The sequence below is a fragment of the Gymnoscopelus microlampas genome, assembly GCF_963454915.1.
Source record: "Gymnoscopelus microlampas genome assembly, chromosome: 7".
NCBI classification, from domain to species: Eukaryota; Metazoa; Chordata; class Actinopteri; order Myctophiformes; family Myctophidae; genus Gymnoscopelus; species Gymnoscopelus microlampas.
In genome coordinates this window covers 13,891,130-13,915,803 of record NC_139944.1, presented here as the reverse complement: position 1 = coordinate 13,915,803, position 24,674 = coordinate 13,891,130, and the positions used below count along the sequence as shown (strand labels likewise).

The 24,674-nt window shown below is 43.7% G+C and overlaps 2 protein-coding genes across 4 annotated transcripts in view; one reads left to right on the top strand and one right to left on the bottom strand.

Moving 5' to 3' along the window:
• The window catches only part of cenpp (centromere protein P), a 104,830-nt gene that overhangs the window by 74,686 nt on the left and 5,470 nt on the right, over nt 1-24,674 (top strand). The window lies entirely within an intron of this gene.
• ecm2 (extracellular matrix protein 2, female organ and adipocyte specific) lies at nt 742-23,531 on the bottom strand. Of its 3 annotated transcripts, none has more exons than XM_084062779.1 (12): nt 23,482-23,531; nt 21,563-21,646; nt 20,717-20,851; nt 12,121-12,956; nt 10,655-11,378; nt 9,263-9,378; nt 8,296-8,431; nt 7,603-7,760; nt 6,936-7,075; nt 4,951-5,063; nt 3,304-3,517; nt 742-2,155 (listed from the first exon to the last, which is right to left on the bottom strand). In XM_084062779.1, exons 2-12 carry the CDS (start codon nt 21,642-21,644, stop codon nt 1,990-1,992), a joined length of 2,820 nt encoding a protein of 939 aa, XP_083918905.1. In that variant the 5' UTR covers nt 21,645-21,646; nt 23,482-23,531; the 3' UTR covers nt 742-1,989. The 3 variants fall into 3 exon arrangements, with proteins under 3 accessions (XP_083918905.1, XP_083918907.1, XP_083918906.1); XM_084062781.1 differs by having other exon boundaries at nt 12,121-12,851; XM_084062780.1 differs by lacking the exon at nt 23,482-23,531 and adding an exon at nt 23,244-23,440.

Genomic DNA, 24,674 nt, shown 5'->3' with positions numbered 1-24,674 from the left:
AATTTTGAAATTTAAAAGGGCTGTTTGTGCTAATTGTTAAAGGGCTCAGAAATCTCCTTTGAGGCATTGGGTATTGGCAATCAACTGTTCGATCATCAACACGCAATGTCATTATCAACCTGAACACCAGCCCTGTCCATGTGTGTTTCATGGATGTCTGCAGCCAACCACTACAACTGATTCAGTGGTGGAAGATGTTCATTGTTATGGAAACCAGTTGGTGTGATTTTTCGTTAGTCTCGCCTGCCCAGACTGTTGCCTCCCACAATTTTCAAATGCTGCCGTTACAGTACATACAGTCTGGGGCATGGAAGCTCTGTTGATGATCAAGCGATAAAGCGGATGTAAAGCCTCCTCCCCACTTCCGTTTCGTCTTTACAGGCGTGCAAATGTGTCCTGATATAAATCAAAATCATAAGCATAGCTTGCTGCTTAGCAGAAATGGAAATTCAAAAATAAAATGTAAAGATATTTTAAAATATATTTTTGTGAAAGGAAATGACAAACAGATGCCAGCTTCCTGCCTCGGAGGTGTAGTTCCAGACTCTATATAGCATTGGAGATTTCTGAGTTTTGTTGACATTCTCAGAGGAGAACATGAAACATTATTCTTATACAGTAGCTACAGTACAGTGACATCATGTCCTAGTACGATGCGAATAGTGGGACGGGAATCGATGTCACATGAGTGTGTTTGAGGTGTAAACGAAAGTCGTTCTTGCGTGGATTTGGCTCTTTTTTTTTTGCTCAGGAGCTTCACAAAAGAAAAAAGAATATTTGGATCTCAATTTTCATGTTTCAGGACCCTGCGCTCGTTGAACTACGATACTTAGCCATAGTTTGTCGCTGGGGCAGAAAAGGGTATCTCTGTGTATGTTCCAACTTCCGTCTCATAAACTCAATGCTGATACCTGTTTTGTTTACGTCTTCAAGACAATGGCGGACTCGGCCACACCCACAAATACCTGCATGTGTGTCTCAAAGAATGTTTCATGATTATATTACAATTATGCAGAGCTGTTTTAAACGTTAGAAAGAAAGTTTAGACACTTTAGAGGAGGAATAAGGATATTTCTAGAGTTTCACAGTCATAATAGCACTTATTAGTAAACATTAAGAAGCTTTTAGGAGAGAGTGGCCTCTAGTTTGAGGGTGGTAAACATTCATGCTTTATGTGCTCACAAGTTGGACACAGCACTGGAATTGTTACATCTGGTGCTAATGGACTGAGAAGGTGAACCTGAGGAAAAGAGACAACAACACTTGTTTTGTATTACATTTTATTTAGCCAACTCAGTCAGTGAGTCAAATCCTGTCTACATGTTTCTCTAAGGTTAAAGTTCAGACTTCTTTGTTCAGACTCTGCTTTATTTCTCAAATCTGATCTTTAGGCTGTCCACGCTGTTATTTGCATGTGATTAGATTTGTGTTTTCAGACATTGTCAAACTACACTATCTGCATTGATTGGTGTGATAACGACGTAATGACATAAGCGTGAGTAATACTTAACATATACAGTTCATAGAAGGGTGTTGCTTGCCGAAAATAGCTGATCTACAAGCTCATAGTGTGAATCGCATTCCAATCCACCTAGGAATGTGGTTCATATCTGCTTCACAAAAATCGGTTTCCTTGTTTTTTGATTTTTTTGCTGTAGACTGTAGACTTGATAAAACCGGACTGCCAGTCTGAACATAGCCTAAATAAGTTTCTGTTTTCTGGTGGTTGTCGTTAGTCAGTGGATTACTGACAACCGCACATAACCCAAAACAGGAATGCTTCATCCACAACAATCACAAGACTTTGGGATCTCAGTGCTGATGTGGAATTTGGTCAGCACCTACAGAACTATGGAGCTCAGAGTAAACACTGTGCTGGGTCGTTATTGCCAGAGAGAGTGCCAGTTAACACCCTCAAACTAGAGGCATGTGTTTTGTAAAACCACAGATAGTATTATTAGTTTTAATGTGAGTCTTTGCATTTGTTCATTAGGGTTTCTGTGGTTTTAATTGGATGCTGGAGGCGGGGGTAATGCAGGAGAAGGCCACGGCGGGGACATTTCCGGGATCTATGTGGTTGTTGTCAAGTCTGATGGTGATCAAGCTGGAGTCGATCTGGTTGCCAAGGTCACAGAAGCCTTCATCAGGCACTTCTCTGGAACACACACCATCAGGGTCACATTAAAGGATGATTCCATCATTCTGATCACGTATGATCAATTATTGAGACACACTCACACATTCATCAGAATCCCAGTGCTCATACCAATGGATCAATAAAGACAGTCTGGGTAACTTCAATTCATAGAGAAATACACTGGAACACCTCCTCTTTGCAGCACCTCCACCCTGCAGTGCCTCTTTCCTATAGCACCTTCTCCCAGCGAGATGTGAGATGTTGTACTTGATATTGTTGTTGATTTGAGCTACAGTGAGGTGTTGTACCTGATGTTGTTATGAGCTACAGTGAGGTGTTGTACCTGATGTTGTTGTTATGAGCTACAGTGAGGTGTTGTACCTGATGTTGTTATGAGCTACAGTGAGGTGTTGTACCTGATGTTGTTATGAGCTACAGTGAGGTGTTGTACCTGATGTTGTTATGAGCTACAGTGAGGTGTTGTACCTGATGTTGTTATGAGCTACAGTGAGGTGTTGTACCTGATGTTGTTATGAGCTACAGTGAGGTGTTGTACCTGATGTTGTTGTTATGAGCTACAGTGAGGTGTTGTACCTGATGTTGTTATGAGCTACAGTGAGGTGTTGTACCTGATGTTGTTATGAGCTACAGTGAGGTGTTGTACCTGATGTTGTTGTTATGAGCTACAGTGAGGTGTTGTACCTGATGTTGTTATGAGCTACAGTGAGGTGTTGTACCTGATGTTGTTATGAGCTACAGTGAGGTGTTGTACCTGATGTTGTTGTTATGAGCTACAGTGAGGTGTTGTACCTGATGTTGTTATGAGCTACAGTGAGGTGTTGTACCTGATGTTGTTATGAGCTACAGTGAGGTGTTGTACCTGATGTTGTTGTTATGAGCTACAGTGAGGTGTTGTACCTGATGTTGTTGTTATGAGCTACAGTGAGGTGTTGTACCTGATGTTGTTATGAGCTACAGTGAGGTGTTGTACCTGATGTTGTTATGAGCTACAGTGAGGTGTTGTACCTGATGTTGCTATGAGCTACAGTGAGGTGTTGTACCTGATGTTGCTATGAGCTACAGTGAGGTGTTGTACCTGATGTTGTTATGAGCTACAGTGAGGTGTTGTACCTGATGTTGTTATGAGCTACAGTGAGGTGTTGTACCTGATGTTGTTGTTGTTCAGTCGTAGGAAGTGCAGGCTGGTCATCTCGTTGAGGCCTGGGGGAATAGAGACCAGCTGGTTGTGGTCCAGACAGAGCTCCACCAAAGAGTGGTACGCCCCGAAGAATGACTCTGGTTCGACTCCCTCTGCATCAAGTCTGTTGTATGACAAGTAAAGGTACTCTAGACCAGGGTCCATATGAGCAAACACATAGCCTGAGAGAGAGAGAGAGAGAGAGAGAGAGAGAGAGAGAGAGAGAGAGAGAGAGAGAGAGAGAGAGAGAGAGAGAGAGAGAGAGAGAGAGAGAGAGAGAGAGAGAGAGAGAGAGAGAGAGAGAGAGAGAGAGAGAGAGAGAGAGAGAGAGAGAGAGAGAGAGAGAGAGAGAGAGAGAGAGAGAGAGAGATTCAGTTACACTCATGGACTAAGTAATGAGTAGTACATTAGAATGAAATTAATCGTGGGTATGTTTGATTTAGGTGTACCACTTAGCAATACACGTGTGTATAATACTATTGACTGTTTTCAGTGTCATTGCCTTGATTTTTACCCTGTATTGACACATCTGTGAAAAGAATCCACAAGGCAAGGCAAGTTTATATGTACACATTTCAACAACAAGGCAATTCATTGTGCTTTACATAAAACAAAGGGAACAAGGGAACACAGAAAAGGACATTAGAATACAACAAAAACAAAAGATGTAAAAATAATAATAGAATAATAATAATTAAAACAACGAAATGAAAGGCAGCGGCAAACAGAAAGGTTTTCAGCTGTGATTTAAAAGAACTGAGATTTGCAGCAGGCCTGCAGTTTTGGGGGAGTTTGTTCCAGATATGTGGTGCATAAAAACTAAATGCTGCTTCTCCAGGTTAAGTTTTGATTCTACAGTATGCTCAGAAACAGACCTTTCCCAGATGATGGTCGGATGGTTCATGATATCAAGAATATGAAGATCAGAAATGTATTTTGGCCCTAAACCATTCAAATCTTTATTGGCCAACAGTAGTATTTTGAAATCAATTATTTGACATACAGGGAGCTAGTGTAAATATTTAAGAATTGGAGTGGCATGCTCCACTTTCTTAGTATTAGTAAGGACTTGAGCAGCAGCGTTTTGAATCAACTGCAGTCGTCTGCTAGATTTCTTTTAGAGACATCTATAAAGGGTAGTTGAGCTGATGGCTGTGGAACAATGTGGCCTACACTTTATGCCAGTGGTCAAAGGTCTGGCTGGCTGGGCACCTGGGTGCTGTGCAGGCAAAACACTGTGATCACGGGTGGAAAGCATACGAGAGATCTTGTCCTTGTTGCTGTGCTAGCAAACCCTGCTGGTTGGTCGGGGCACCTGTTCAGCAGGGAGGGGATTAGGGGGAGATAGTGTGAACCTCTGCACGCGTTACGCTCTCCCAGTGAAACTGCTCACTGTGAGGTGAAATCCATGTGTAATAGAGCAGACATGTGGTTGTCTAGTGGAGGTTGGCAGTGACACACAGAGTGCACACAGGGAACTGGCAATGACTACACTGGGAGAAAATGAGAGAGAGAGAGAGAAAACAACCTCTGGCTTGCATGACTAAACTGAGTTGCAGAGTGTGCAGCAACTCATCACCTGTCAATCAAGCGTTAGGCCCCTCACACCACCCACCTGGGATCCGTTCGATCTTGTTTCCCACCAGAACCAGATGGATCAGCGATTTGGGCAGGTAGGATGGAACCAGGTACAACTCATTATGAGACAAATCTATAGACTCCAGGCTCCTGGACAGACAGACGGACAGACAGACAGACAGACAGACAGACAGACAGAGGAGGGGGTCAGAGAGAGACATAAGCTAACCCTTAAAAAGTAAATCCCAAATTGCAAACAGAGCTAAAATAGTTTATCTACAATCTCAATGTATCACATCATAACGCATTGTGAGCTTGTAGATCTGCTATTCTCGCTATTTATAAGAATAGCGCCCCCTGGGGACTGTGGCCCCCTCATTGAAAACTTTGCAGTAGAGGAGAGTGTTCTCTTGACTCTGGTATGGAGGAAGCTTTTCTCAGTAAAGTTTTCCTAAACGCTCTCATAGCTTGGATAGACTGATTAAATAATAACTATTATTATATGTAAAGCAATTATTTTCGGTTCAGTGGGGCTATTATAATTTACTAAAAATTAATATTTTCTGCCAGAGGTCTCTAGTAGTAGTAGCATTGTTTCCCATTACACCAATAACCTTCTCAACTCTAAGTTGTGGAGAGGTAACTTTAAGGAAAGGAAACATTGCAGCTGTCTGGGGCAACCCCTTCGCTGCTGACCACATGGCCCAGGAATGTTGTCTTTCACAGCAGAACGTGGCATTTCCCTAGGTGGAGGCAGAGGCCTGCCTGGCCAATGGCCTGGAACAGCTCCTGAAGACCGTCCAGGGCTCCCTCCAATTCCAATGAGGTGGTTGTCAAGGTAGACCACACAGCGGCTCCATCAACCGCTCAAAAATGCCAGGGGCATTTCAGAGGCCAAAGTGCACGACTCAAAACAGTTCTTATCCGACGATTGGTTTGAGACTCATGAATTTATGTTGAACCCGTCCTTCTAATGTCAACGTAAGGTGACCAGCCGTTTCATTGTCTGACCAGCCATAGACCATATTCACACGGCGGCCATATTGCTATTATGGTGAAGTGCTACCCCGGTTGCCACCACTTTCAATGTAAAATTCCAAAATGGCCACCGTGTGAATATGGTCAATTGAGTTGAGCTGCTATTTCAGTCTGGATAGGGTAAGGGTAAACGTTGATGGGCCCATCTCTTTTGTACTGAAGTAGTCTGGGAGGCATTGCCTCGGAGTTTGGACGGCGGGGGCGCAGCCACTGCGTTGTGATTCAAATCAACAGCCAATGAAGAAAAGGGGGCGGGATCCACATGCAGTGGGTGTTGCATCTAAATAGGATCGACGGGAAGCAATTTCCCCTTGAGAAATTTCGGCCGCCATTGTTGTGTACTGCTGTTTGCCTCTCGTCGGACTTTTTAGACGAGTTGCACAGCTCTCAGACCGGTAAGAGGCGTGTCCGCTCAGATTCAGAGCGTAAATAACATCCCGCCCACAAATCCCAGGGCTCTGGCCCAGAAGTTCCTCGCCGAGCCGGCGAAAACTTCTGGGAACTCAGATTAGTACTGAAGTAACAAAACACTAACTCTGCCTGCTGACCAGCGAAAGAGGCCATCATCTTTGGCGGTATAATCTGGTACCGTATTTCGGCATCTTCCCGGAGCCGCTGGGTACCGGTGATTTCCTAAATCTCATCTCAGTAATGCCAGTAATCTCAGTAATCCCACTTCTGACACCAATGTAATGACTTCCTCTGGCCCAATCTACCCTCTGATTACTCCTACAGGTACTCTTACTGGTTTGTAGGTTTGTATAGTTAGTGTGACCCACATAAATACATACTTGTTGATACATGATGTAACACAGAATGGTACAGAGATCTGCTGTGTGTGTGTGTGTGTGTGTGTGTGTGTGTGTGTGTGTGTGTGTGTGTGTGTGTGTGTGTGTGTGTGTGTGTGTGTGTGTGTGTGTGTGTGTGTGTGTGTGTGTGTGTGTGTGTGTGTGTGTGTGTGTGTGTGTGTGTGTGTGTGGTTACTTGTGGTTGATCCAGGCCATTGGAGCAATTCTGGATTCATCCAGTCTGTTGTATCGTAGTGAGATAACACTCAGTCTGTTGCTGTTGTTAAATGCTGTTTCTGGAATCTCCTCGATCATATTATTCTCCAAATACACCTCCTGCAATTCATCATATAGCATTTCATTGTTACGTTATCTTGACTACTACATTCATATACGTACTGTACATGCATGTCAAAACGGTTAATTTACAATGTTCTTTAAAGTAATCAGTGAATAAAGAGAAGGAATATTTAACTGGATGAACTGGGAAAATGTGACAGAAATCACATTATTAAATGAAGAACCTAAACAACGGCTTTCTAAGTGTCAGCAACATTTTTGCTCACACAGGGGCAAGGCATTAAGGGTACTTTCTGTCAGATCTGACCACTGACTCCAACAAAAACAGTATAATGAAACTAACTCCTAATCAGTTAACTACTGTATGTCTTTATAATTGAAGGAGAAAAGAGAGAGTGTCTTGGTTAATCACATGCCTCTCCACAAACAAACACAAACAAACAAAAAGTTAAATGGGTCATTCAAACAGATCTAGAACCAGTAGTGCTGTGTCTGCAAACAGCATTAGATAGATACGGTAGATGGTGAAACAGACAGACAGACAGACAGACAGACATTGGTACCAGTAGAGTACTGGGCAGGCCTCGTGGGATGGATCTGAAGTGGTTTCGTCCCATGCGGAGGTAAGACAGCTGGGGCAGGTTGGAGAAGGCCATATGATCAATAGCTCCTTCACTCAGCAGGTTCCCTTCTAACTCTAGAATGACCAGACTCTTTAGGGCTGAAACACACACACACACACACACACACACACACACACACACACACACACACACACACACACACACACACACACACACACACACACACACACACACACACACACACACACACACACACACACACAAACACATATACACACACACAGACAGACACACACATTTAAAGTGTTCATCAAGAAAGTTTTGTTAAAGCAGCAAGTTAAATATGCTTTGGCTAATTTGATTTACAGTTGGACGTATTTGCGTGAATGCAAATCAAAGGTGAAATGGAAATGCATGTGTGTGTGGGGGGACATTGCGCTTCTGATGTACAGCAGACTGTTAGACAGAAGCATTAGACAATTGTGTGAGCCGACAGTCACACAAACACACAAAGTTACACATTACATACACAAACACACAACACAACAGCAACAACATACATACTGTATGTCATATCAGCATGACATCATCCTATGTGGGTTGACTTAATGGCGTGCGTGTGTGTGTGTGTGTGTGCGTGTGTGTGTGTGTGTGTGGTCGTGTGTTTGTAACCTTTTAGACTCTTTTGGTCGATCTCTCTCAGTCTGTTGTCGTTTATCTTCAGTTCTTGCAGGGTGGAGGGGAGGTTAATGGGCATGACCTCTAGCTGGTTCCCATCCAGGTACAAACGAGTCAAGTACCTCAAACCCTGCGAGGGTTTGAGCAAATCATCATTAATAGACAGGTCCAACAACCATCCTGACCAGTGGTGGACAGTAACTAAGGACATTTTTGGAGTAGTTGCTTTTTGTTTTAGTTTTTTGCAAGCTGATGACTTTCACTCCGCTACATTTCAAATAGAAATATTGTACTTTTGACTCCACTACATTTTTAGGAAGGGACTCTTGGAACTGAAACTTACAAAAATGTGGAATTAACCAAACTCAAACTTAAACTTGGAACTAACCAAAATTAAGCCATATTTCAAATATAGTGAAAATAGTGAAAACGCGTCGCAGCATGACACGTAATTGTGTAGAACTGCTATTTTCACTATTTTTATGAAAATATCTGAAATGATATGACAATTTCCGAAAATGCACTTCATAATTAGCATTTTTTTGTATATACTTTGTCCACCACTGATCCTGACAGTGTTACCCACATATGGAGACATGGTGGGATATTCTGCAACTATTCTTTTCTGCAATTTGCATGATTTTATTTGTAGTGAAGCCATTTATGATGTAGGCAAAACTAGCTTTTACAGAACCACGCTGTAATGAGCATGAAGGCCTCAGCTTTTATAATTATTTGGGACTTATTGATCATTGTGGCGTATTTATCCAATTTAGGCAAGGTTTCAGCCCAATCTGAGCACCCGTTATAAAATTGAAGGTAGATATTACATTTTCCCCTCTACATCAAATCTAGATCTTCTATTTTCCCTGAATGTTCACCCCAGAATATGAAGGAAACTTGGTTTCAAGTGGTTGAAGGGCTAAGCTTCATTCACATTCCATGTACTCAGCACCTTTACCTTGAAGGCTTTAGCAGAGACGCTAGCGGAGGTCAGGCTGTTCTTGCTGAGGTTGATCCACTCCAGGTTTGGGATTCCATTAAAGGTCTCTTCTGGCAGGGAGCTGATGTTGTTCCCTGACACACAGACACAGCCCACGTCAGCTCTCTATGCTAATAGGAACGGTTAACTATGGTATGGTTATAATATTATTGCATTTTTCATTCATTTTTTATTGCTTTTTGATTTTCAATTTCAGTTGAGGTTAAGCTCATAAAACAAGTTTGCTTTGTTTTAGTTTTTCTGAAATTTTCTGAAAATTCTTAGTTTTGTTTTTGTTTTTATTAGTAAAAAATAAAATTATATATACATAGTAGTAGTAACATTGACTGCCATGGACGTAATATTACGTCATCTCAAATCCAACGCTTGAATGATGTAATATTACGTCATCTGGTGTTTTTTAGTGATTACGCTAGAAGAGGGCGCTCTTTGCCAACCTATGAATGATGCCTTCGGGAGAATATTTACCCGGAAATGAATCTAAAAAATGTTCACCCCGTCTGCTACAATGTTATCAGATTTATAAAAACTAGACCATACCCGGTCGACGCATCCGTGGGGGGATATGCGCACATGATCTGGCAACCCGGGAGGCAGTTCGTCCCATAGCTGGGCAGCCCCATAACCATGGCGACAGTGTTTTACACTAAAACGCTAATAAGAAGCTGAGATTTGATGAAATTGAAAAACGGGCTTCACAGTTAAGTTCAGATGGTAATGGTCAATGGCTGTGTGCAAAATCAGAGCAATTGGTCCAGCCACTGAGGAGAACCGGGTAGCTTCACCTACTCCCACTACAGACCCACTACAGACAGAGGTTACTAGAATTATAGTAGGATACATTTATCTCGGATTCCTTTTCCCAGATTGCGTTTTGGGTGAAACGAGCTATATTCAACTGCCGCTAACTACAGAACGGACGATCGCGGTTACAATGTTTTTTTTTCGTTGGAAAGAGGAGAGACTCGTCTTTCCACCGAGACGTCATTTGTTTACATCCGCGTTGAATTTCTCTTTCTGTGGATCGTCAAAAAGACTCAAAATAAGGTAAAACCGTTGGCAGTGGCGGATTAATTCATTAATAATACCTGGCAATGAATGGGTTAATAGACCAATTATTTGTTTACCAACATTGAGACTGGACGCACAGGTGATTGTTTCATGCAATCAATTCCCAACATATTGTTTCGGGGTGCGCTGGTTTCAGTACATTAACCTCCTCTTGTGTGTTGGCTAGTGAGGCGCGTCCTAGCGAGACATGACAATGGGTTTCATTTGGTGCCGGCCTGCGTGCGCATACTGGTTCTTATCAGTGTGACGTCGTCTGTTGAGGGGTCTATTGTAACTCACCTTCCAGACTGATAGATTTGAGTTCAGGTACATCTAGAGTAGGGAAGTAGTTGAGTTTGGCGTTCTCACAGGTCATGGTGACATCAGAGATGCTACATCCACGAGGCAGCGCTCCTCCTCTCATAGCGCTCTTCTCTCTCAACCCAGCCTTCATGGGCTCTACCACCTTCTCCACAGTCTGCCTCTGCCCTCTGCTCTCCTCTCTCGCCTCCAACTGCTCCTCTCTCTCCTCTCTCTCCTTCTCTAACCGCTCCTGTTCCTCTTCTTCTATCTCCTCCGGGGTGCGCCGAGGAGGAGGAGGAGGCCTGGGGACAGGACGAGGTCTGGGGGCAGGAGGAGGAGGTCTGGGGACGGGAGGATGCCTGGGTTCAGGCGGAGGTCTCGGGACTGGAGGAGGTCTGAGCACAGGAGGAGGAGGCCTGGGTTCAGGAGGGGGGAAGAACCCGTGTTTAGATTTTTCTTCTCTCGGTTCAGGAGGAGGAAAGAATATAGATTTTTCTTCTCTGGGGTCAGGAGGAGGAAAGAATATGTGTTGTTTAGACTTTCCTTCTCTGGGGTCAGGAGGAAGAATGAATATGTGTTGTTTAGACTTTTCTTCTCTGGGGTCAGGAGGAGGAAAGAATGTGTGTTTAGACTTTTCTTCTATTGGATCAGGAGGAGGAAAGAACCCAGGCTTTGGTTTTTCTATAGGGATGATCTGAAACACGTCTCCTCTCAGCCACACCTAAGATAAGATAAGATAAGATCAGTTCAGATAAGATTAGAACATGTGATGAGAGGTCAGAACATGATGAACAATGTTCATCATGTTCGATTGACTTTTTTGCCAATATCCGATATTCCGATATTGTCCAACTCCTAAATTACGATACTGATATCAACCGATACCGATTTATACCAAAAGTCAACTAATTGTCAGGTAACAATATCACATATCGAATAAAATGAAATAGCTATAATATCAATATAATATCGAATAAAATACAGTGATGTTGTTAGGTTTTCAATAAAGTGAGTTCCGGGACTCACTGGTGGTCATTTGAATGAGTCCCACTAATTTTAGATTAGATGTCGACCTATTTGACAGTGCAGAAGCATAATTGCCTTGATGCCTATAACATTAACGAGCGTCAATGAGGCTCAGCTGGACACAGACACACACACCTGCTCTCTGCAGTGCCCTAAACTTCAAGGGCATTTCTCTCCAAATGCCCTTGAATATGATGGAATATGATTAAGGATTACTGTGATTATGGTAAGCTCACATTTCATATCACACACACCATACAGTAAGAACTCCTGTAACTTATTTCATTTTTATAAAAACCAATACCGATATTTTCCGATATTACATTTTTATGCTAATATCGGGAGGCCGATAATATCGGACTTCCCCAGTCAGAACATGGTGAGAGGTCAGAACATGGTGAGAGGTCATAACATGGGATGGAACAGGTCATACGTACCTCCTCTTTATCTTCCTCCTCCTCCTCCAGGGCCATCAGTCTCTCCTCCAGCCTCCTCCTCTCCGTCTCCCTGTTCTCTCTCTCCTCTGCCTCCCGCAGCAGCTCCTCTCTCCTCATCCTCTCCATCTCCTGCCTCCTTGCTTCCTCCCTCCTCCTGACCTCCTCCTGTTCCTGTCGCCTGTTCCACTCGGCCTGTAGCTTCTGCTCCTCTTCTCTCCTCATCAGCCCCTGCAGCTGGAGGGCCTCCTCTTCTCGCCTCCTTTCCTCCAGCAGCATTGCCTCCTCTTCTCTCCTCCTCGCCTCTAGCATGAGGGCCTCCTCTTCTCTCCTCCTCACCTCTAGCAACAGGGCCTCCTCTTCTCTCCTCCTCTCCCCCAGCAGCAGGGCCTCCTCTTCTCTCCTCCTCTCCCCCAGCAGCAGGGCCTCCTCTTCCTTCCTCCTCTCCTCCAGCATGCTGAGCACCTCCTGCTCGTCCTTGGCCTCTAGCATGCGGAGCGCCGCCTCTTCTTCCCTCGCCTGCAGACGGAGCACCTCCTCCTCTGCTCTCCTCCTCTCCTCCCCCAGCTTCCTCTGTCTCTTCTCTCTCTCTTTCCTCATCCTCCGCTTCTTCCTCCTCTCATCCGCCCGCCTCCTCTGGCGCTTCTCCTCTGTGTTCTTCTCCTCCCGCCACAGGATGCTCTGAACCTCCTCCCGGGTCAGCGGGGTCACGGGGTCGCCGGGGGCACTGGGAACTGGGGAGTCACCAGAGAGGTCAGGGCCAAGACCAAGGTCAGAGGGCACTGAGAGGTCAGCGAGAGAAAGAGAGAGACAGGAGAGAGAGAGACAGGCCGGGAGAGCTAGAGACAGGAAAAGACAGGAACAGAGGAAGAGAGACGGACAGACAGACAGGGGTGTGTTGGTGTTACTGAAGGACAGATAGACGGATAGACAGGGCTGTGTTAATGTTACTGACAGACAGACAGACAGATGGACAGACAGATATACCGGGCTGTGTTAATGTTACTGGCAGACAGACAGACAGGCAGACAGACAGATGGATAGACAGATAGACCGGGCTGTGTTAATGTTACTGGCAGACAGACAGAGAGACAGATGGACAGACAGATAGACCGGGCTGTGTTAATGTTACTGGCTGACAGACAGACAGGCAGACAGACAGATAGACCGGGCTGTGTTAATGCTACTGACAGACAGACAGATTGACAGACAGATAGACCGGGTTGTGTTAATGCTAAGACATACGGACAGACAGATAATGCTACTGGCAGACAGACAGATGGACAGACAGACAAGGCTGTGTGTTATGGTCAGTTTATGCTTTGAGAGATGTCACACTATGTGTCTCACTGTCACAACGTGAGTTGTGATACTGTCTGAGAGTCACCGACAGACCCTAGCCAATCCCAGACTGTTTAAGATGTTACCACATGGCATGTGGCTTTGTAGCCACAGAGCTGTTAGGTTTACCAATTAGGTTTAGGAACGAGACCAGACCAGGAAAAAGAATAACAAGCTTCATAAACGTTATCTACGCCCCCCCCTCTCCCCCTGTTTTTGAGTGGTGCCAAAGGCAACCACTCCTATACGTGGCTATGTCTGTGTGTCCGTATGTATGTCTGTATGTCCGTGTGTTCACCAAGCTAACATTGGTCAAGCATCACGTGACACGTGACAATATGTTGAAAGGGTGTGCTTTGATTGGCTAGAGTGCTTTGATTGGTGTCACTTTGAAACATTGCATACATGTTTCAAAGTGACATCAGTGCCATCAGCCAAGCTAACATTGGACATGTTAGCTTGGCTGATTGAACATGTTAGCCAAGCTAAGCAAGGCACCACTCACTTCACACAGGGTGTGATTTTTAAACATACATTACACACATTGACATGTGACACTTTGAATATCAAAACTGTACAGACAGATAGACCGGGCTGTGTTACACACAATGTAATTATACATACACTACACAAGACTGCACACAAAAATATGAAGACAATATATAGAAATTAGAAAGTAAATAGATATACACAAATAATGCGTAGTGTGCACATACACTCATGGGGGATATTTAGAAGTAGGAATCATGCACACCCACAAGCATCTTAAAGTGTGCCTTGATCTTTATGTTAACTAGACATCCACATTTACTACATCATGCTATTTCCTGAATGGATGAAATTGGTATCCCGTCCTGAAAATGTATTTTCTGTTTGCTAAAGAGCTGGGAGAGACGGGGTTGTCCCCTGTTACTGAACAAACACTCTATAGCAGTGGTTCTCAACCTGTGTGGTACGGGTACGGTACGCGAGACCCCCTCTGGTGGTACGCAGAGGAATCTCCCAAAAAAGGCAAAAAAAGTGGAGTGAAATATGAAATATTATACCAAAGCAATCTGATTGGTTGAAATAGACTCTCCAAATGATCATGACAGCACACTGAGCCGTTAATGGAAGATTTTAGAACGCCTTAATCACATTATAAATATCATCAGCTGTGCTAATCAGACGGAGGCTCGGCAGAGCAGAGCACTGTTTCAGCTATTAAAGCTAGCAGTTCGCGGGAAGTTAACAGACGTAGTAGCTAAATCTGACATTAAAAATTATGAATTTCTATCAAATATCTTAGTTACAATGAGATTGAGCTGACATTAAAATGTGTGAAATTGATTCAGTTTGGGAAAAGTTGTCTGGCACACTGACACAGCCATCTGGGTCTGGACTGGACTGTCTGAGTAACAGGACTAGTTGTCTCTGTAAGACCCAGTTTATTTTCAGGATAACAGAGATAACGCTTGCAAAAAGCCACCAGTTAATATGACGTGAAAATTGGGATTCAACTGGAGTGGCCGGAGGTAGAGCGTATACAGACAGTGTGGTATGTAATAAATGCATGAAACCCTCGCATCTCAAACGGCATTTTACAACCAAACACACAGTGCTGCCTGAAAGACAAACAACTTGATTTCTTAACGAGACAAACTTAATCAGGCCAAGTTCACGATTAAAATCTCTGTCACACCTGTGGCTAATAAAACACATTGTGACAGCGGCATTTCTCTGCATTGCAAAAGCCGGTAAAGTTCAACTGTGTGTGTGTATGTGTGTGTGTGCGTGTGTGTGTGTGCGTTTGAAGTGCTCTTGTACAGTAGCCTACAGTTATTGTTCTCACTTGCTGTGTTTGAATAAAGTACAGTTGTTAATGTTATCTAGGTCTGTCTGTCTGTCTGTCTGTCTGTGGCATTGTGTGACAACTGCAGTAGTTAAAGTGCCACACAACTGAAACAGACATATTATTAGGAATACATTTGTGTATCATTTGTGTGTGAACTGTGCATAGGTTGGGGTAGGTCTACACTACTGTATTTTAACATCAGTCACCATGGTGGTACTTGTAGAGCCAAATATTTTCTGAGGTAGTACTTGGTGTAAAAAGGTTGAGAACCACTGCTCTATAGCAATGATTATACTTGGAATAGAGCTATTTACCAGCATATATATCACTTACACCCCCTTTAATTTGTGTGCCACATGATTTTTGTCAAATATTCCGATGCTTCGGTGAGCATGTGTAGCTGGAACTAGAATGATAAGGCGTTTGGGTTTGTAATTACCCATAGTTCCTCAGTGCATGTGAGACAGTCAGACAGAGAGGCCTGTCATCAGGTGGAGTGTGTGTGCTCTGTACTTTAGCACACAAACAGACACAACCCCTCCCTGTCCAGTAAACTGTACACACTACACACACACACCCTGTGTACTGAGAGGAACCCACCAGGTGCTTAAAAGGGCTCAGGCTGCTTCTGATTAATATTGTGTGTATTGTTACGTGAGCTTCTAACAGACACTTCAGTGTGTCAGCGTGACACTTTAAGGCTCAGCCCGTGTCATTACATTACTGTACAATAGAGACCAGACGTTGACTCATACCGCTGACACGAGTATCACAACGTCGACGCTTTCGGGTGATAACCTCATATGTTCAAAAACAGTTGCTTTTCAGGAAATTGAAACGTTTCGGGGACAAATACACACAGCAAAGTAAGACATATGTATGCTTACTGTAGTTATCATGTAGTGTGTGTACATTGTCTGTCAGCTAACTGGGTTCTCCTAGCATCATGGGGTCAAAGCTCATGGGGGCCATGAAAGTCTTTTTTGAGCTGCCAGCATCTTTTCTGCCATGCAATTCTACGGTAAAGATGTGCTGGGGAGCTGTTTTTTGTTCTCGAGTGCCATGGGCGCCATGAGTAGAAATGAGAAAATAGTTTTTTGTTTTGTTTTGAGAGGACCGTCACTCATCAATATAACTTTGTTGATGGGGTTGAATGTCAATAAACACTCTGTATGCTTAGTAAGAAGTGCCTCTGGACATGATGATGGCCAAAGCGCTCCTCCGCTCAAAAGAAACCCTTAGAACGGTGCTGTATAGAACCAGCCTGTGTGAATATTCTTTGATGCTGCCGACATGTCATTCTATTTGTCAGTGCTTCCCACGTAGCTCAGTCGGTAGAGCGCTCACCTTTGAACCATAATATTGTGGGTTTGATCCCAGGCGCCAATCATGGTATGAGTAGCACGGCTCGGGTAGCTAAGTCGTGTTGTAAGTACTGGGAGCTGATGGGAGTTGTGGAGCTCCACCTCAGCAATCCCAAGGGGTCTGGTGTATTGTAAAGGGTGACGCCCACGTTGCTTAACTCATACCTACAATAAGCCACTCTGACCTTACTTATTTTAAATGCGTACAGGGGTCACCTTGACAACCACCCAGCTGATGTAGTAAGGATAAGGAAGAATCAAATGTTAACTTGTGTAGATATCTGATTACAGAAAGAATATCAAAAATGTCTAAACTACAAGAAACAAACGTGATTTCAATGCAGCATGGGAGGTTTGGCACACAACATAACGCATAGCCAACAACATCATCTCTCATATGTCTCATATGTCAGCAACACAGAAGCTTCCTACTACTATGTTCACAGCCACCTATGTTGCTAGAACTTGATGATGCTTGTTGCTATGGATACCAGAACAAATAGAGACCCCAACGGATCGATTATTTCCTCTAATATTTTCAGCCAGAAATACCTTTTTTTGCGATGAAGTGTAGATTAGGCAATACAGTCATTTGAGTGATCATCTCTGGGCTCTGTGTTGAGTTCAACAGGAAATGAACTAATAGTGAACATAGGCTATGTTCACACTGGCAGCCTAAATCAGATTGTTTGGTTCCTATCCACATTGAAATGGCAAAAAAACACTTAGAAACACTTTTGCCAATCAGATTTGAACCACATTCCCAGGTGGTTTGATTTCTGAAGATATATCTCAGTCTGGATACTTGGACACTGAAGCCTGATCATCGCATGCCGGTATCGCGCGCTGAAAATAGCAGATATACAAGCTCACAACACGACCATCGTACCGTACGACAGAGGAGTTAAGCATTACTCACGCCTACACTTCCACATCATTACCACAGCAACCAATGCACAAATGCAAAAATCAGATCTGATCTGCAAATAGCAGTCAGTCCCAAGGATAAGATTTTAGAAACAAATGGGATTTGGCTGCAGTCTGAACAAAGCTTTGCTTCTTCCACTGCTGGTGGAGTTCCAGCCGCAGTCTACAGCTGATAAGAGGCGGTTCCGTCCTGTGGTTCTGTGCACAATCCTCCTCATTAGAAGACAATGAGCTCCGCTCTGATGTGGAACATGTGGTTGTGCTTTCAAATCCCACTGAGCTCACGCTGCACTATGTCATCAGACCAGTACTGTCACTCTCTCACTCATGTGGCCTGCCCACTTCCTCTTGCACTTTACCTGCATAGTACTTAGTGGGACAGCTGAGGGACAGACAGTAGGAAAGCTGAGAGGGAGACCGTGTTGGAAAGACGGACGGTAGGAAAGGTGAGACAGAGGGAGACAGTGTAGGAGAGACAGTTAAAAACCTGAGAGGGACACCGTGTAGGAGAGACAGATTGTAGAAAAGCTGAGAGGGAGACAGTGTAGTAGAGACAGACAGTAGAAAAGCTGAGAGGGAGACAGTGTAGGAGAGACAGACAGTAGGAAAGCTGAGAGGGAGACTGTGTAGCAGAGACAGGCAGTAGGAAAGCTGAGAGGGAGACAGAAAAGTGTACCTCCAGAAAGCTGGAGGTAAGGTTCTGCTGGGATCTGATCCCAGACCAGCGGAGGTTCATGTGGGGTCTGTCCTCACATGACCCCATTGCTCCCTGAGGCAGAGTTGTGACGAGAAACACGTTGCAGATCAGTCTGCACGTTGTTTTTAAGCTTTGTTTGTGTTCATGTGCCTAGATTGCACTGTAAAGGGATGTGTATTTGAAGTCAACCCATGCACAGATTGTATTTACTGATGAAAAAATCTATTTCATAATAGCCAAACGCCAACTTCAATTTACTGTCCAATTAAAAGACCGACTTTAATGACTTTTCCACTGTAATACCACAACATTGCTGGATGAATAATTGACACAAATTGCAGGCATATGCATGGTACAGTCATTCCCAAGTTTCCCTCATTAACAGTTAAGTCATGTGACTGTTTCCACATTAGATTGATATAATGGGTACAGTACTTAACACTTGAGAGGTCGCTATAAGCGCTTGGCATTTGGGGATGATAAAATATGTATTTGGGATGAACGGAAACAATATCCATCTGCAGGCTCGCTAACATGAAAATGTTTGTGATGTCCCATCACAAACATTTTGTGATGGTCCCATGTTTACTTTGTTTCAGCTAAGCTATTTCTGCTAATAACATCGATCAGGACATTCAAGCACAGCATTGGTTGATCGGTTTGAACGTTGTGGGCACTGAACATGTGGGCACTATGGACATGATATCGAAAGCGCTCCTCCACTCAAAAAATGCTGTCTGTGGGCATGGCGCCTACCTCTCTCTCTCTCTTGCTTACTCCCTACATGCACAAAGGAGTTATGCTACTCATATAACTGGCATCGTAGTTGGATACTGTATGCATAATAAAAAATATATTTTTCAGCTAATCTCTTTGTCACACCAACATTGAACAGTTGAACCGGTTGCAAGCATCCTTGCTGTCACGCACACATGCTCTGTTTATCACTATATCTCATGTATGCTCTCTGGACCCAGAATGCACACAGCCTGAGGTAACCTCACCGTCACTGCACGTGCACACACACACACACACACTCATGCATGCATGCACGCACGCACGCACGCACGCACGCACGCACGCACGCACGCACGCACGCACGCACGCACGCACGCACGCACGCACGCACGCACGCACGCACACACACACACACACACAATCTCACTTTCTCTCTCTCTCTCTCTCTCTCTCTCTCTCTCTCTCTCTCTCTCTCTCTCTCTCTCTCTCTCTCCCTCCCTCCCATGCTATCTCCACCAATACGCATACAGTAGCTTTTTTCAGCAAATCTCTTATCCAAACATTGGTTTTATGAAGAATGTTGTTCATATAGAACAGTTTGTTCATAGAACAGTGGGTTCAGAGAACCAAAGTTTCTTACATAAGAGTCTTGGCTGTATCAGTAAGACGCTTTTCATTGTCACTGCAGCTGTGTGAGAACAGGTCATCTCACAAGGTAGGGAACTGTGAGATTGGTGGTACGAAATATACTTGCATTGGAAATTGACACCCAATCCCACAGGACACCACAAATACAGTAGATTACTGCTTTACATGCGAGTGGGAAAGGGGTTATAAACTCACCGGCCCATTATAAGACCAAGTTTAACTCACTTTCCAATTAAAAGACCAACTTGAATTCAATGTCCCATTTAAAGACCAACTTTACGGCCCGTGTCCACAGACAGCCCTTTATGAGCCGAGGAGTGCTTTGGATATCATATCCAAATGCTCGCACAGAGCATTTATTGCATTTGCCCCTATCAATCAACCGTTGCTGTGCTCAAATGGTCAAACTTGGACTTCTCATGGATGTGATAATGATTCATTATAATGAAGTCAGCTCGTAAATGACCGTGTTGTCACACACACCCAAGGAGGATCAAACGTTGACAGTAATAAGCGAAAGTCGAACTATTTACCAAAACAAAAAATGGATTTTGAGAGTGCTTAAACACAAAGCTCAGCTCTGGGAAGAGGAGCTCTACAGCCTTGGTTCTCAAACTTTTTCATGTCAAGGACCCCCAAATTGACACCTATTGGCCCCACGGACCCCCATCTGAAAATATATGCCAAGGACCCCCATAAGAGAAGATTCTAGCAGTGATTTTCAACCATTTTAATTTCAAGGACCCCCCAGTTTGACATGCATTAGGGCGACTGATCCCCATTTAATGGCATTTCTATCTCTGGGACCCCAATTTATATTGTAAAATCAATGTTCTAACGGGTCCGTTTGGGTCCATTTGTACACTCTCAGAGTTACAGACCCATAAGGGTCCATTTGGTTCCTATCCATCATTTAGCTGGGGTCCCCGGACCCCACTTTGAGAACCAACGCTCTACAGTACATCTTTACCACAGAATTGCGTGGCAGAAGGGCGCGTATCTGTGGACACATCCCCTTAAACTCACTGTCCAAAAATGTGTAGTATATACCTGGTATGACGTTGTAGCTGGAGATGTTTCCATTCTCCTGGTATCCAACCTCTCCCAGTCTTCCTGGGCTGGTTGGATCAGGAACCAGTCTGATCTTCAGTGGTTTGGGCCGAGTGTCCCTGGATCTGCCATTACCTAACACAATGCACGTACACACACACACACACACACACACACACACACACACACACACACACACACACACACACACACACACACACACACACACACACACACACACACACACACACATCTATGTATTGTAATCTATGATTAATATGTGAATATTATGTTATACTTAGCCTGCCAGCAGCCATGCATGGTAGGGTATTGTAATGATTCTTGTCTGTTTTTTTTCATATGAAAGTAGAGGATCTGAGCTACACATCAGAATCACTCATCACTGGTATAAACCCAACTGTCTTAGAAGTACAGCTCATACATATTTGTCAGTAAATTAAAGGCTTCAAAAGGACAAGGGCCATTTATCAGTTAAAAATGCGTCTTTGGGATCATAATTCATGCTTTAAATTGATAGTTTTACTTAATACTTTACCCAACAAACATTTAATTTGAATCCGACAATTATCTGTCTGTCTCTCCTACACTGTCTCTCTTTCAGCTGTCCTGCTGTCTGTCTCTCCTACACTGTCTCTCTTTCAGCTGTCCTGCTGTCTGTCTCTCCTACACTGTCTCTCTCAGCTTCTCGACTGTCTGTCTCTCCTACACTGTCTCTCTCTCAGCTGTCCTGCTGTCTGTCTCTCCTACACTGTCTCCCTCTCAGCTGTCCTATTGTCTCTGTAAAGACACCATGCTGTATAAAAAGGTGTAAATGTGGGGTCTCACCTTGTCCTCCTCTCCTCCTGCTGTGGGCATCAGGTATCATCAGAACCAGACACACAGCAGCTAGGACCACACTCCACCTCATACCTGCACAACAACACAACACACCTGTAGAGTTCACACTGCAGCCCAGCACCGTCCAGGTCCAGTTCTCCAGAGATCAGAGTGGGTCCCATATTTAGACCATGCAGTATATGGCGCATATCGGTCCGTTTTGTTTTGTGCTCAGTGGTATTAGTGGGTTTTATGAAGTACATTTGATGTACTGTAAAAACCAAAGGTCATGACTAGGGTTAATATTCAATATCGACACAATTTCACACCTACTATTGAGCAACAGTGTTGCTCAAATGGGGGTATGTACCCCTATGTACCCCCATGTACCCCTAGGAGTACGCAGAGTGAGAGAAAGTGGAAAATGGAAGGACTGAATAGAAAGCAATACTTAAATTTGCTGTTATGCTGGTTTATTTTATGAACATATTGGCATAAAAACTGGACTTAGTGAAATGTTCAGGAAGCACTAATTGCAACTCTTTCACTCCATTTCTTATTTATAATGTTATATTTGTCAAAAGGTGGCGTATCAGTCATTCATAGCATCATATGCTAGCTGTGGTTTTCTTTTGCGATTTTAAGCGAAATGTAGTCACATAGTTGGTACTATGGACTCAGAAATCATAGAAGTTTGAGAATCACTGCAATACATTCTTACTAAAATACCAACAATATTTTTGATCACAAAATAGATTTTTTAAATGTTTTTATCAACTGTTTAGATTTTTTTCGTCTGTCCCCCTAGCTGGCCACCTCTAAAAAGGGGCCATAGCTGAATGGGTAGAGAGCCCGTCTGAGAAGTAGAAGCTCAAGGGGTTAGATTCGAGGTGTCCCCTGAGAAAGACACTTAACTTAGTATTAATGCATAATTGACCTCAATGACCATTAACATTGTGTTGTGATTTGATGACTTGTGGGCAGAGCCACACACACACACACACACACACACACACACACACACACACACACACACACACACACACACACACACACACACACACACACACACACAGGCCACCTCATTACAATAGTTTAGAAATTGCTTTGTGGGTCAACAAAGAACCTCCTAGATTAACAAATATATTTAGCAAACAAGATATTAGTTATATTATCCTCAAATAAAAGTCAATATATCCTGTTAAAGTTAAAGTTCTACAATGATCTCCAGTTAAAAATCTACTGTTGAGCTCTCCTCAACCTAAGGGACAATCATGTCATGCAGACACAAAATGACATTCAGGGATGCTAAACTACATAAAACTACATAAATGTGTTTTATTACTGCTTAGAACACACACATAATCCACCTAAACAAGTACAGAACTGCTTTAGTGTGTAATAATTGAAAGCTAAATTGTCATATTGTCAGTTAATCTGTAATCTAAAAAGATAAAGCCATTAATGGGAAGGGAATATGGTCTATGTTTATGTGCAATATATGTCTGCAGATGTGAATAATGACAATTATTCAATCTGATCCAATCCCCCATCCAATAAAATTAGAGCCCTATTCAATTTGTAAACACTCCAATTGAATCTGTTTACACTCCTGTTGAATCTTACATTGGGAGCAGAATGAGTATTAGAATTTTATACAAAATAAACAGTTTCTGGACCAGCCAGTTACCACAGCGCTCCTGGTGTCCTACACGTGTACATGCAGTCAGAAACAGTCGGATGTGTCCAATAGCGTTCCAGGTGAGCTGAGGTCATGTAACACAAATATTCCAGGTTCAAATCTCGCTATAACCGTGCTTGTTAAGTGTCCTTGAGCAAACAAAACACTGCAAAGTAACCAGCCTGGATCACGCACAAACACACACACACACACACACACACACACACACACACAGAGGACAGTTTACCTGCACAGGTGAGCTCCTAAAGATGGAAAGGATGGTCGGCCTGCTACTGCCCTCATATATATAGACACATGGACCGTGTTTTGTGTGTGTGTGTGTGTGTGTGTGTGTGTGTGTGTGTGTGTGTGTGTGTGTGTGTGTGTGTGTGTGTGTGTGTGTGTGTGTGTGTGTGTGTGTGTGTGTGTGTGTGTGTGTGTGTGTGGGTGTGTGTGTGTGTGTGTGTCACACACCTAATGGCAGTGTAGTGGTCTGTCATTACATAGCTGCTGCACTTCAGGACATCAGAGTAAATAATAATACAGTGGTGCATTGTGGGAGGAGGATCAACGGTTAAACGCCACAGGACCACTTCTCACTGTGTGTGAGTGTGTAACAGTATAAAATACTAATTTATGAAAACCAAAGCCAGGCTATGTGTCCAGAGTAGAGAGCGCCAGTGTGCACAGTACACACACATGCACAGGTTTGTAGGAGCATGTTTTCTAAGAGTGTAGGTAAGGGGTGAGTTGACAGGAAATACCACAGAAGAGGAGAGGGAGAGAGAGAGTACAGAGCGAGAGACTGAAAGACAGACAGAGGGAGAGAGAGAGAGAGAGGGGGGGGGGGGGGGGGGGAGGAGAGCAAGTAGAACAAGAGGGCGGGACTAAAAATGCTCCAGTGAAAAGAAAGAAAATAAAACCACAGAGGAGGAAAGTATTCTGGATGAACAGGCTCAGATGGAGAGACTCAACAACACACACACACACATACATGCACACACGCACAGTCGCAGACACGCACACACACGTACACACACACACACACACACACACACACACACGTGCACACACACACACTGACCTGGGGAGGAGTGGAGTGGATTTTGTGATTCACCTGACATCATCAGACTAAGTGATACAACATACTGGATGTTACCTCCCCCTTCCTCTCCTCTCATCTTCTCTTCTTCTTCTGCTCCTCTTCCTCTCCTCTTCCTCACCTCTCCTCTGCCCTTATTCATTGATTCATTATTAAAAGGTCAAAACGGAGCGTTGTATGTTTGATCATTAGTAGAGGATCAAGCATCTGTAGAGTTGCATGTTGGGTAGAACATGCAACTCTCTTCAGACAAAATCTCTTCAGACAAGCCTCATAACACTATTATAACCATTGACACACAGACAGACATATGAACTGACAGACTGGCGTGCGCGCGC